General features: G+C 38.6%; 2 protein-coding genes across 7 annotated transcripts in view; both read right to left on the bottom strand.

The window, feature by feature from the left end:
- The window catches only part of HDHD2 (haloacid dehalogenase like hydrolase domain containing 2), a 34,046-nt gene extending 33,788 nt beyond the window's left edge, over window positions 1-258 (bottom strand). For 3 of the 6 annotated variants that reach the window (XR_003042582.1, XM_006919923.3, XM_015595740.2), the window contains exon 1: window positions 103-258. The gene's annotated coding sequence lies outside the window, so the exon portion shown is untranslated. The remainder of the gene's footprint in view (window positions 1-102) is intronic. The other 3 variants (XM_015595736.2, XM_025038621.1, XM_025038622.1) reach the window with 3 other exon arrangements.
- A 3,356-nt stretch (window positions 259-3,614) lies between these two features.
- IER3IP1 (immediate early response 3 interacting protein 1) lies at window positions 3,615-13,097 on the bottom strand. The gene is made up of 3 exons (XM_006919922.3): window positions 12,905-13,097; window positions 5,719-5,820; window positions 3,615-4,831 (listed from the first exon to the last, which is right to left on the bottom strand). The coding sequence occupies exons 1-3, from the start codon at window positions 12,993-12,995 to the stop codon at window positions 4,776-4,778; spliced, it is 249 nt and encodes an 82-aa protein (XP_006919984.1). The 5' UTR covers window positions 12,996-13,097; the 3' UTR covers window positions 3,615-4,775.
- Between the last annotated feature and the right edge of the window lie 1,214 nt (window positions 13,098-14,311).

Genomic DNA, 14,311 nt, shown 5'->3' with positions numbered 1-14,311 from the left:
GGAATGGCCTAGAGACGCAGAAAATAAGTCCCTGAGCCTTCTCACAAAGAAATTCAGCCTCCAGACAAGCGAGAGGTCACCAGTCCCAGAGCTGCTCCTCACCCCGGCTCCGCACGCCGTCCTCAGCAAAGGCCCCGCTAACTGGGAAGTCAGCACAGCCGCGTCGTCAGCGTCCTCGCAGCGAGTCCAGAATACTCGAGACAGCGGCCAGATTGACGCCGGAAACCTAACCCAGGACCGCACCGGAAGTTCCGCCTCTTCCCGTCCATCTCTGCCCCATCCGCCCAGGATTTCCTCCCAGTCCCCGACAACCAGTACCGGGTCTACTCCTGTTCCTTCACCGCCTTCAAGGAGAACGAGTTGTTCTTGACACCCACGTCTTCCAGGGCGCGACCTGCCGGGCCCAGATGCAAGAGGAAAAACAAAAACCTCTACCTTTGCCCAGTAGCTTTTTCCCATTCCACAGCACCATTGTTGAACCAAGTTTCATTGAATAACTTTCTTTGCTGCGACTTCTCCCTCATTCCCAAGGAGTAACTCAGGAGTCATCTCCTAGATACTTTCCTTGAAACACTCAATCTCTGCGGTCCTGCTTTCTTACCTGAATAGCATCTGGCACTTAACTGCTATTAACCACGACCTCAGGTGGTGTTCCTCTTTCCTGCAACAGTTATCCCAAAACTTTACACTGTCATTTCCCACCCTACCTCTCTTAGAGAGTGCTACCACAGGCCTTGCCTGTCATCTAGAAGGGAGTAATATATTGGGATACGTAAAACCACCTCCCTCACTGCTCCCCTCCCCGACACACGTTGGGGATCTCTACTTACCTTTCAAATAAACTACTTGTGTGCAGAGGTGGTCATTTTATGTACTTTCTATGAAAATAACTAAATGAAAAACTCTGGAGCAATCTGACATAATAGATACACACCCTGGTTCATATATATGGAACTCTGACAAAACTGCTGCTCTGCCCTTGACCTGAGACTCACAAGCTGCTAGAACACCATCCAAGGTCACCTCTGCCCAGTGCTGCTGTCAGCCATGTTGCGAGCTATAACTCTTTCTTCCCTGGACTAGGGACCCTCTGCTTTTCCCCTCCACTGGGTCCAGAGGTTGTTTTTGTTGTACTCATATTTGTTAAGTCTCGTTTTTTGTGTAAGGGCCTACTTGGTTGAAGGAAAAGGAACCTGTTCCTAGTTTCCCCTTTAGAACTGGGAGCCTGTTTTTGACCAAATTAAAACACCGCCAAAAGATTTTAAGCAAGCAAATACTACTAAGACATGCATTTTTTTTTTTTTCTCTAAATACTTATTCTGTCTGCACTAAAGAGAATGGATGGGAGTGGTGCCCAAATGTGTGAGACCAGATAAGAAGCTACTGCAGGGTTACAAGAGAGATGCTTGAATTGTGTGGAAACAAAGCAAAAAAGACAAAGTCAAGAGATCTTTAGGAGGTAAAACAGTCAGAAATTGGTGGTAGATTAGATTGATGGTAAGGGAGAGGAAGGCATCAAGATAACTACTTGGTTCCAGGTTTGGCAACTGAGTAGTATAATAGATGGTGTCATTCATTATGATGTGGAATATTGGGAAGACTGATATCTTCCTTCTAATCAAGACTCAAATGGCTTTGCTTGCCAAATGGCCAAATGAGTAAAGAAAGGATGAGACCTCAAAAGGGAGGGGCTGATTTGGGGGGGAAAAAAAAAGAAAGCAGTATCAGAACCGAAACAAAAAGGATTCCAAAACTTATCTTGATTATTAAAACCCTTGGGCATTGCCCACTGTGTGTCCCAGGTCCTTGCACAGAATGTTTTCACAGTATCTGATATCTCATGACCAATCAGAGGCCAAGAAAAATTTTAGCAAAAAAGAATTCCATTTTGCTTGGTATCAAAATTTTATTAGTAGTAATAACTTTTAAACTGTAAGTCAATGAGAAAGTGATTCATTTCACCAAAAACATTTTACTTCAGGAGAACATCTCTTTCATTGAGGGGCACCTAGAATCAAACTAACATTTGATTCTAGGTGCCCCTCAATGAAAGAGATGGAAAAATATATATGTATCACCTGGAGCAGACTTCTGAAAGTTACTGACCATTTTTTAAAATGAAACAATGAAAAACAACTAAAGTCTTAAGAATTTTAAGTCATTTGATAAAAGGTTATGCTTCTTACTCAAATATATTGCTTACTGTTTCCTGCCCACCTCTTCCCCCTTAGCCATTCTACTACTCAAATATATTGCTTTCTCTCAATTCTTTTGATGAGTACATAAACATGTATGTGTAGGTGATTACATATATCTATAGAACACAGATCACCGTGCATACTGTTATCTAAAACTGGAGTTTTTAAGACAGCCTTTTAAACCATGGTTTTGAAAAGTTGTAGTTTTGTGGAAGTGCCTTAGGAAACTTGACAGAGTTTGGTGGAGGCTGAACAGTGGGCCTCTGGGCCCAATCCCTGCTTCAACTAAAAATAAATAAATGGACCTTCTCTAATCTGTTTTAGATATTGAAGCATTACAATTGTTATTACACCTTTAAAGGTCTCATTCTGCTGTTAACAAAGTTTGAAAATCAGTGTACTTGATTAGAGTATGAATCTGGTTAATATTTATAGACTAGAGCCAAGATCTTTCACAACAGGTAGGAGGCATACAGATGCGGGGCCAGAATACACAGGACCATAAACGTCACGGATATTTGGAGTCCAGAATGATCACAAATTGTTAATATAGAGAATGGCTAAGGGGGAAGAGGTGGGCAGGAAACACAGACTTAAATTAATGTCTACTAAAACAAGGTACCATGGTTACCAAATCACAACTGCTCTGGGGAAACCAGGGTTAACCTGTGAGAGCTTATGTACCTTCTTTCAGGCACATTAAAGCCAAAAATGTGTAAGTGGCCTCCAGAGATGAAATACTTTGATGTTCAGTGCTTCACTTTCCTCAGAACTGCTTTGCTACAAAATACTCTGAGCTTGCCCTGCTTGACTGCTCCCCAGTGGAGTGTGAACTTGGACAGTATCCCAACACTAAATGAGCATGAAGGTATGTTGAAATCTTACATGAAAATGGCATCAAGACAAGGTCTCTCTTTTCTTTCTAGAGTTCCTGTATGGCTCATAGCCTGTGGATAAATGGGAGTACCCTCAATTAACTGCTGCTTTTTAATCTGTTCAGTGGCTGAAGCTTAGACTCATGCATCAGCTGTTTGTAAGAACACTGCCTCTAAGTGCCAAATATGTTACCTACATCAGCCAAGTAATCAACTATGAATCCCTGGTGCATTTCTTTGGTTCAGCTGCAAGCCCACAACCCAGAGAGAATCTATCTCTAACTCAGGGTTGGTCAACAGGCATTCAATACCTGCTTTAAAATTTCTGAAGTAACTGAAGTCATAGAATAAAAGTTGCTCATGAGTCACTTTGATGTATGTCAGCAATTCAATTCACTGAAGAATAAAATGGATTGTGAATGTTTACTTTCATTAAATCTGTGCTCAGTGATTTCACAGCAAAGAACATATTTAAGTGTTACATACAAAATGAGAATTTTGTTAACACTGACAGGTATATATACTAAGGTACAAAAACAAGTGCTTGACTTGGAAATTTAACTTTATTTACAAATCTTTTCCTATAAACAAAGATGCCTTTCCACCCCCTTTAAAATATTATAACTGATAATTTCCAGAAAAAAACATTTACATAGTTTTACTCTTTCTGCATCAAATTGTATTACGGGATGAGCAAATATGGGATGGTTTAAGACACAAAAATAAAACAAAAAATAACTTATCCAGCATGAATGCCCTATTGACAGACAGAATGAAGAATTAAGAATCACACCCCTTAATAAGCTATTCCAAGAAACTGAAACATGATAATTTTGGGAGAGGTAAATGCTTCACAATAAAGTCTTCTTACACAGTACAGTTTAATTGTGATTGTTTAGAATTGCTCTTGCAGGCCAATATTTATGCTGATTTTAAAAAATAAGTCATCATTGTAAAAAGGGCATAGACTCTTCTACACAATTTTTCTACCAATGAATATATGTAGACACTGATTTGGCCTCATCACTCAGATACATTAGTAAAATAATGAATGCATGAAAAGAACATAAAACAAAAACAGAATCATCAGGTGACTATCTGACTTATAAATTTAGAATTCTCCCTAAAATCAGAGTATTGCTCCTCAACAGTTACCATCAATTTGAATTTTTCATAACCAAGACAATATATAGGCAAAAATATTTAACCAAAGAGTTCAAAATAAAATTATCCAAATTACCTTTTTATCATTTCCCATGTAGTACTTTAAAAAACAACATTTAAATTTTATCTAGGAGGATAATCACTCTCACATCATAGCTAAGTCACTAGGAATTTCAAAACTTTGCGAAAAAATTCATCCCTGAGAAGTGAGAGAGAAAAAACTCTAAAAACACAGAGTGACAGTGCTGTACCTTTTAACAATCTTCACCAAAGCATGAACTTATTATTAACAGTCAGCAATCAAATATATTCCAGTCTTGAATAGCTACTGCCTCTGATTATCTGATCTTTTTATAATGAAACTATAACTGCAACTTTTAAAAAATCAGATAAATAGGGGACTCTGGTTTTATTTTCAGGTTTATATTCTTGTCAAGTCCAAGGTCAGCCAGCTAGGATATGCATATTCCAATAAAGATCGAAGTAATAACTTCTACTGGCATCTCTTCTTCTGAGTCTCCATTTCCTCCATTGATCTTTACCCAAATAGTAAAAGTAATACAATTGCAACTGAGTTTACTATTATCAAGGGCGCTGCAAAGAAAAAAAAGTCGTTACTATAAAGAAAATATCAGAAAAAAACTCGATCAGTTACTAGCATCCAGAAAAGATAGAAATACTTAAACAATAAGTCATCATCATCATGTTGTAAATACTTATAACAGGAACATTCGAACATGCACTGGATCCAAAATCCAAAATTTTAAAGAGGGCTTGTGTGGTTGGGGATAAGGATCACACTGGTACAACTAGGTCAATATGAAAAAATCTGTGGATAGTGCTGGTGCAGCTCTGAGAACAAGGCAACACACTGGACTTAAGCAGAAGTTGACCCTTATGGCTGCCAGCGACACTTGACATTAGAAATACAGTGCAAAGAAGATTCCATAGCTTCATCACTAAATTAAGAATAAACTTATCATATCCAAAGTTGTGATTAAAGCAGCTCAAAAAAGAGGAAGACAACATAAAGATAGAGAGAGACAGACCCTAATTTTAATGGTTTTAAATAAAAGGTTTGAACTCTTCTTTCTTGAGTTGCTCTAGAATATTTTCTAACAGAACAGCAGATTTGGGACTTTTTTCTCTTGAGAGCCTTTATAGGACTCTAGATGACTTAACTACTTGGAAGCAAGAGAATTTCCAAAAGGCAAGATCATCATTGTCTTTCAACTCTGTGAGGTAACATACAATCTGATTATACCACTGAGCATTCCATTTTCATCTACTGGCTTAGATAGAAATAAGAGGCAAACTAAGAAAGAAACCAATAACCTTTAAGCAATAAAGCCAGGTTGAAGAGAAAAAATACTTCCCACTACAAAGATGGTATGTGGTAGTATTCACACTAGGAAGCTTTGCTAGTTAAATCAAATCACAAAATTAAAACTTAACAGTGCTTCGCTGGTTTTTCTTCTTACCTCTCATCACGGTTCTTACAGATCGAACAAGGTTCATTAGCTGAGATTTAATTCCTGGCTCCTCTCCGAATCCGCCAATTCCCTGGTCTGTTCCCCAGCCAACTGCATAATATAAAAATGATTAGCTGTGTTAAAATTTATTATGCACTCACCTTGCTCCCTCATTAGTCATCCCCTAAAAGATTACCTTGAGCCTTTGTTAAAGACATAAAATATAAAGTCGTAATGACTTAAAAGTAAAAACAATACTAGGTTAAATACTTTATATTTTTTACTTTTGATAAGCAGCAAAAATTCATTTCATTTTCACTTTCATTTTATAAAATAAACTATAGTCTAATAATTACTTCATGGCATTTAATTCAGTAAAAATGACCGTTATGACACCAGATAGTTCTTTTCTTCTTTTTTTAAACAAACAAAACATTTTCAAGTCAGAACTGAAAAAATAAACAAAACTAAAGCAGTGTCAAGTGGAATAATTGGTCCAATTCAGAATTTGTAACATCCAACTTAAATGTCAGTATAAAGACAATGTAACTGAGATGCACTATCTACATTACATGGGAGAAATTTTAAACTAAACCTGGCCACAGCTTGGTTAGGCCTTCAGAGCATGTTGTATCCTGCCAGCAGGGCCACACCTTTTATCTTTGATTATTTATCATTTCTCAGTTTTGAGGTGAGGAATGTAGCCAATTATCCCACTTTCCATAAATGAGCCTTTTACCTTCTTGTACGTCTTTTCTTGATATTATAAATCATTATTTCTTTGCCTTTACCTGCTAATTTTTTATTGCCTTACGCATTCTTCTAAAGACTTATATGCCCTCGTCTCTACAATTTGTCCTTCTCTTGTCCTTATTTCAGGTCCACCTGTCATATCTCATATGACTATACATTTTTTCTTTATCTCATATGACGACAGGGTTTAATTAATTTCTGACACGTTAACTCTTAAACTTGAAGACAGAAAACAAGTCTTTATGTTATATATGGAAGAACCAAGTATCAGGAAACAAGATTTCACTTTGCTTAATGATATTTTGTTTTCGCAGCCTGAGCTGACTAATACACTGTTTCATGTTTCTTTTGTATCACTCATAATTAGCACTGGATGTAATAAATACCTGTCTGAATAATTTTCTAATGTGTGGTTTAAAAAAAACCCAGACTTACTGAGATATAATTCACCTACCATATAGTTTAAAGTATATAATTCAATGGTTTAAAGTATGTTCACAGAGGTGTGCGACCATCACCATGCTCGATTTCAGAACATTTTTATCACCCCCAAAAGAAACCCTGTACCCATGAGCAACCACTTTCCATGCCCTCAGACCCTCCAGCACCAAACAACCACTAGTCTGCTTTCTGTTTCTATATAATTGCCTATCCTGGACGTTTCATACAAATGGAATCATGATATGTGGTCTTTCATGACTAGAGTTTCTTTCACTTAGCATAATGATTTCAAGGTTCACCCACGGTTCACCAAATATAGCATGTATCAATATTTCTTTCCTTTTTATTGACAAGTAGTATTACATATTATGGATATACCACATATTATAGTCATCTATTCTTAGTCAGTGGACATTTGGGTTATTTCTACTTTTCAGCTATTATAAATAACGCTGTTATGAACATTCATGTTCTTTTTATGACTGTTTTCATTACTCTGGCAACACCTAATAGTGGAATCACTGAGTGACATGGTAACCCTTAATGTTTAACATTTTGAAGAACTGTTACTGTTTTCCAAAGCTGCTATTCTGCTTTACATTCCCACCAACAATGTGTGATGGTTACAATTTCTCCACAACCTCACCAACACTTATTATTATGATGTTGTTATTACAGTCATCCTAGTTGGTGTGAAGTTTATCTCATCATAGTTTTGACTTGCATTTCTCTAATGATTAATGATGCTGACCACTGAATCCTTTGCAAAATTTTTAATTGGGTTATTTATCTTTTATTATTGAGTTGTAATAGTTCTCGATATACTCTGAATAGAAGTCCCTTATCATAAATATAATTTGCAAATATTTTCTCCCATTCTGTGGTTGTCTTCTTGGTTCTTGATGGTGTCTTTTAAAGGCACAAAAGTTTTTAATTTTGATGAAGTCCAGTTTATGTAATTTTTCTTTGACACGTGCTTTTTGGTGTTGTATCCAAAAAGGCTTTGTCTAATCCAAAGTCACAAAGCTTTATGCCTATATTTTCTTCTAAGAGTTGTACAGCTTTAGATCTTACGGCTTATAAGTCTATGGTTTTGAGTTAATTTTTATGTTTGGTATGAAGGAGAGGTTCAACTTCATTCTATTTCCTATAGATATGTAGTTGTTCCAGTGCCAGTTGTTGAAAAGACTATTCTTTACCCACTGAATTGTTTTGGCTCCCTTGTCAAAAATCAATTGACCATAAATGTAAGGGTTTATTTCTGGACTCTCAAGTCTGTTCCATTGCTCTACATGTCTATTCTTATGCCAATACCACATGTTTTGATTACTGTAGCTTTGTAGTAAACTTTGAAATCTCAAAGCATGAGTCCTCCAACTTTGTTCTCTTTCAACATTTTTTCGGCTATTCTGGGTCCCTTGCATTTCCTTTAGGATCAACTTGTCAGTTTAAACACACACACGCACGCACGCGCACACACACACACACACACACACACACACACACACACGCCAGCTAGGGTTTTGAAAGACGTTGCATTAAATCTGTAAATCAATATTGTTTGGTATTATCATCTTAAAACATTAATTCTTTTGATCCATGGACATGGGATGTCTTCGTGTTCTTTATCTTTAAAAACCTTTATTCTTTAATTCAAAAATGTCTCGTAGTTTTCATGAGACTCACACTTCTTTTGTTAAATTTATTCCTACTTTATTCTTTTTGATAATATTGTAAATGAAATTGTTTTCATTTTGATTGTTCATGTGTAGAAAAACAGTAACAGATTTTTGTTACTGATCTTGCAACCTTACTGAACTCATTAGTTTTAATAATTTTAGTGACTTTTTAGGACTTTCTATATAAAGATTATGTCACCTGCAAACGAAATAGTTTTCATCTAATTGCCCTGCCTAGAATCTCCACTGCAATGTTCTAAGGGGCAAGAGAGGACATCGTTCTATCCCTAATTGGGGGAAACGCTGTCTTTCATCATTAAGTATAACCTTAACTGGATTTTCCCTAGACGTTCTTTATCAGATTGAAGAAGCACCCACCTATTCCTAGTTTGTTGAATATGCCGGGAGATCATTTCCAAATTGAAATAGCTATTGTCTTGTTTTTTTTTTTTTTAATGTTTTTACTGCGATGATTGTGTGATTTTTGTTTATTTTACTAATATGATTTATTACAAGACCTATATTTGCAACTGCCTACATGACAGCTCCACTTGGGAATCTTAAAGGTACCTTACAATAGGCTAATTCCTATTCCTAATTCGGAATTCGACTTGAAATGTTATTTCTTTAGGAACTGACACTGTCCTGATTCAACCAGGTTACATTCCCACAGTTTTTACTCAGTTCTCTTCCTTCAAAGCATTTATGCCAGGCTCCATGAACTATCTGCATAATTATTTTTTAAAAATCTGTTCTACTGCAAGATATATGAGACAGATATTGTTGCAACTTTTCCTCCTAGCTCATAGGGATTGCTCATTTGTTAAAAGTAATGAAGAAAAACTTCTTGCCACCAAATCTAGGAATCTCCTGCTTCTCCAGCTAATCCTTCCTCCTTTTCCAATGAAGAAAGTATCCAACCGCCTATTTAAAGCCATACCCTCCATCTGTGCCTTAGAATCCATCCCTTTGTACCTCTCAGAATCCTCAGGCTACAAATTACTTTACTTCTCTCCCATATCTTTTCTCTCTCACTACTAGATTCTTTCTATTAGCAATTCCTTTTTTAATTACGAAAGTTTTTAAACATACCTATCATTCAGATTTAATAATTGTTATACATGCTTCATCTTTTTTACTGCTTGAATACTTTAAGTTACTAGTAATATATTTCCCTACTATACTATAATAGTATAATTTATCACATTAACAAAATTTACAGTGATTCTTTAATATCATCCAGTATCCATCCAGTCCATATTCAAATTTCACCAAACGTTCCCCATATGTCTTTTACAATTGACATGTTCGAACCAGGATTCAATCGAAATGCACGCATTGCATATGGGTATCTCCCTTACATCTCCCTCTCTCCTACTTTTGTTATTCTTATATTGTGTATATTTGCCTCAGTGGTCGCTCTCTCCCCATTTTTGCCATGGCATTGACTTGCTGAAGAGACCTGCCTAGTTCTCACTGTCATTGCTGAGACATGCTCAGGCTTCTCCTATCTAAAAACAAAACCACCACCATAAAACACATCCTGGCATCTTCTTCCCGCTACTTTTTTTTTCATTTCCTCTAATGTAGTGATAACTTTGGGTAATCTTGCTGTCTCCGTTTCACCACTGTCCACTTACTTCCACAACCCATTCCAATCTGGATTTTACCCACTACTGTAATTGCTCTTGTAAAATCACTGATGGCCTCTACTACCCTGAATCCTTAAGACATTTTTCAGTCCTTATTTTTCTTGGCTTCTTGAAACATTCCACAGTTGTACTATCTCTTCTCAAACGCTCCTTGGCTTCTGTGAAACTCCACTATTTAGATTTTCTCATCTCTTTGTTTTGCTCACTCATCAGTTTCTCCTGTCACCTCCTCCATCTCTACCTAAACATTAAATACTGGAAGAGATTCTAGGGCTGTCCTGGTCACCAATTCTCTTTGTACTCTTCTTTCCCTGAGCAATTTCATCTCTTCAATGGTTTCATTTATCATCTGTGGCTGACAAACTCAAAGTTCAATCCCTACCCTGGCTCTTGCTTTGTTCTACGGATTTAAGTCCGACAATTTCACATCTCTACTTGCATATCTCAGATATATTCACAAACTCAGCATGTCCAAAACTTATTTCATTATCTCTTCATCTTCTTATCCACCCATCCGACTCCCCCAATTTTCCTCCAGTACTAACTCATAAAGGTACGACTCTTCGCTCAGTTGCTTAAACCAGAAAACCAAGAGGGGTCTTTGACTTTTTCCTTCCTTTCACATTCCCAATGTCCAAACCATAAACATTTGCCTTTTCTAACTTTAAAATACCTTCTGATTTCTAACAGTTTGGGAGGGCTTCGGTAACAGAGCAGCACAAACTGGGTGGCTTAACAAAATGGAAATTTATTTTCTCACAGTTCTGGAGTCCAGAAGTCTTAAATCACAATATTGGCAGAATTGGTTCCTTCTGGGGGCTCTGAGTGATAATCTCATCCATGCCTGTCTCCTAGCTTCTTATAGTTACTGGCAATGCTTGGTATTGGTTGGCTCACAGCTGCATCACTCCAGTCTCTGCCTCTGTTGTCACATGGCCTTCTTCCCCATCTGTGAGTCTGTATGTCTCTATATCTCTCTTCTTATATGGACACCTCATTAAATCTAGGGCCCATCCTAATCCAGGGTGACCTCATTTTAACTTGACTATACCTGCAGAGACCCTATTTCCAAATAAGGTCACATACACAGGCACCAAGAGTTAGCAGCTCAATATATCTTTGGGGTGGGGGGGGAGTAGCACAATTCAACCCATGACATGACCCATTCTACTTTTCTATATGTATAGTGATGAAGAGATGGACTCCTGAGTCAGACTAAGTTTGAATCCTAGGTCTGTCACTTTCTAGCTGTGTGATTTTAGAAGTTACCTACTCCCTTTTATGCTTCAGGTTGCCCATTTGTAAAGTGGGGTTGAAAACATTATCTATCTCACAAGGTTATCGACAGTGTTATACATGTTAATATATGTAAAGCACTGGATACAGATCCTGGCATATAGTATTAAGTATTAGTTATTATTATTGTTGTTATTATGCCCACTCAACTGATAGTACACCCAGCATCTCTACTGGCCCTATTCGGGATGGTGCTTCCCACATCTGGTCATCTACCCTTTCTATCTGTACTCCATACTGCAAACAACACAAATCTTGCCAATAACACAAATCTGGTCATGTCATTGTCCTGCTTAAGCCTTATTTTCACCTGCCGTTTTCATACCAACTCTTATTTCTTACCCTCCCAATTTCTTACATCCTCTCCCCTTCACATAGTTAATGTCTACTCACTTATCAAATTTTGGGTTAGACACACTTCCTCCAAGAAACTTTCACAGATTCACAGGTTAGTATCTCCCTGCACTTCTCTTTCATAATATTCTGCATCCTTATTGTTACTTGTTCAATTTCACTTGGGTTAACTTCCATTAGGAGGGCAGGGTAACTTCTGTAACCCTAGCTGTTTCATGGGCCTGGCACATAATTTGGGCTCAATAAATCTCTTCTTAAGGAATAAAATGAATCAAACTTATTCACGGGTTTTAGTTTCAGTGATTCAGAGATATATTTGGTATACTGCAACAAATGATGCACATCGTGCAGTATCCTGCCTCTATTCTGCCTCACACAGCAAGAAGTGGCCTGCCCAGGATGTCACGGAGATCCTGGTTAGCAGAAATCGTTTGTTGTTCTTTGTACTCTTAGACCGTAGCACGGCTCCTGGAGCATGGTAGGCATCCAAAAATCTGGGCTGGATAAATTTTCCTTGGAACACTGGTGACTGGATGTCGTGATCATACCAACACTTTCCTTTTCCTTTTAGCCCCAAAGCCCGGGAACCCCTATGGCCTTCTGTGAGTTTATTCTCCTAATTACCTATGCTCCAAATGAGCCACACTCCTTTCTCTTTAACTGAAAACTCAGACCTAGGTTTCTGACCATTAAAAGTGGTCACAGGAAAGTGCATCGAGCTACTAACCTAAACTAACTGCAGGCAGGGGCGTCGCTGGCACGCCTCCGTACCGTCCCCCATTCCCACTCGCAAGGCCCTGCACACAGTGAGCGTCTGTTAAACAATCCTTACTCCGCTGCTGGATTCAAACCTGGTGAGAAGAAAGTGGCTCGGCTTCCCCCAGCAACGAAAGGCCCCAAAAGCCAAGCTCTTGGCGGCTCGTCTGTCCTGGCCCTGGTAGTCCCCTCACGCGGCCTGGCTCTGGTCCGCGCCCCAGGGACTCTGCCGCCACCTCTGCCCGGCCCCGCGGACCCACTCACTGTTCTTGAGGAAGCGCTCCTCGTGCAGCACGGCGATGGCGTTGACGCAAAGCAGGGCCGCCTGCAGCAGCGAGTACAGAGTAAAGGCCATGACCGCCGGGAACCGACCAGACGCCCAACTGATTTTCCTGCAGCCGCCGCGGGGGACGTGGCACCGCCACAGCCGGCGCTCTCCTACGGGAGCCGGTGAGGCCCAAAAACGATTTCCAAGAAGCTCCACCCCATCTGGCTAAGACCTGCCTCCCTGCCCACTGCAGGCAGGGCGTGTCTGCTTAGCTCGTCTGGACGTGTGCTGTCCAATGCTGGAGCCGCATGTGGCTGTTACACCCTTGAAATGTGTCTGGTCCGAAAAGAGGTGCTGTAAGTGTAAAATACACCGGATTTGAAAGACTTGGCATGAAAACAAGAACGTAAAAGCTCCCAATAATTTAAAAATGTTGATTACATGTTGAAATATTTTGAATATATTAGGTAAATATTAAAGTACCATGAATTTTTACTGTTTCTACTTTTTTAAAAATGTAGCTATGAGGACATTGATAATGTAAGGCTTGCATTATATTTCTATTGGACAGTGCTGTACTACGTGCTCCCAAGAACTGTATGAGATATTAACATTCCTATTTTACATATGAAGAAACAGAGGCTTTGTCAAATAATTTTAAAAAATGAAATAAAATAACGTATCTTAAAATTACTCGGTGAGAAACATCCTCTCCTTGATCAAACTCTAATCCGGCTCCTCTGAGAACTCTTCATGACTAAGGCTCAACACAAATGATTTAATCCACACCTCTATTCCCACATTAAAAGACTTAAACATTAACATAGTTTCTAACAGCTCAAGGCCACATCCCTAAAATGACCCCATAAGGAGCCTGCCTGAGAAAGCTTAAGGCTTGCCAAAAGAATTTACTTTGTTCTGGCCAACACCTGAAAATAGGCCCAGGCCTCCCTTTCTTAAAGCATTTACTAAAAAGGGCTTACAACTGTGAATCCTTCCTTTGTCCTTTTGAGATGCATATGTACCTCCAACAATTCATAACTTTGAAGGCCATAACTTTGAAATGTAGTCATCAGAAAGGATAGGCCTCTGTCTCCCAGTCTCTCTGTAGGAGGGAAGAATCCTAACTTTGTTAATTGCCAGCTAAGAGACACTGCTGGCCTAATCAACATTTACACTGATCACCCTTTGTATTTTTCACTTCCCTGATTCTACTGAGCCCCATGCTCACCTCCTTTTCTACTCCCTCAGTCTCCCTTTGAAATGCCCAGTCACCTCTGTACAAATCAAAGTTGAGTTCAGTTCACCCTTAACCCTCTTCCCTATTGCAAAAGTATATTACTGATTTAAATCTGTCTTTACCACTCTAATTTGTGTACAGCTTTGTGTATCTTTGATGGCAG

The sequence above is a fragment of the Pteropus alecto genome, unplaced genomic scaffold (genome assembly GCF_000325575.1).
Source record: "Pteropus alecto unplaced genomic scaffold, ASM32557v1 scaffold146, whole genome shotgun sequence".
NCBI lineage: Eukaryota > Metazoa > Chordata > Mammalia > Chiroptera > Pteropodidae > Pteropus > Pteropus alecto.
This window is presented reverse-complemented; position numbering and strand designations above follow the sequence as displayed.

Excerpts from the sequence above, each read along its gene's own strand:
- IER3IP1 (XM_006919922.3), bottom strand. The coding sequence starts at position 12,995 with ATGGCCTTTACTCTGTACTCGCTGCTGCAGGCGGCCCTGCTTTGCGTC. Across the intron at positions 5,821-12,904 it reads GGAGCGCTTCCTCAAGAACA|TTGGCTGGGGAACAGACCAG; the intron begins GTGAGTGGGTCC and ends TATATTATGCAG. Across the intron at positions 4,832-5,718 it reads TGTAAGAACCGTGATGAGAG|CGCCCTTGATAATAGTAAAC; the intron begins GTAAGAAGAAAA and ends TTTTCTTTGCAG.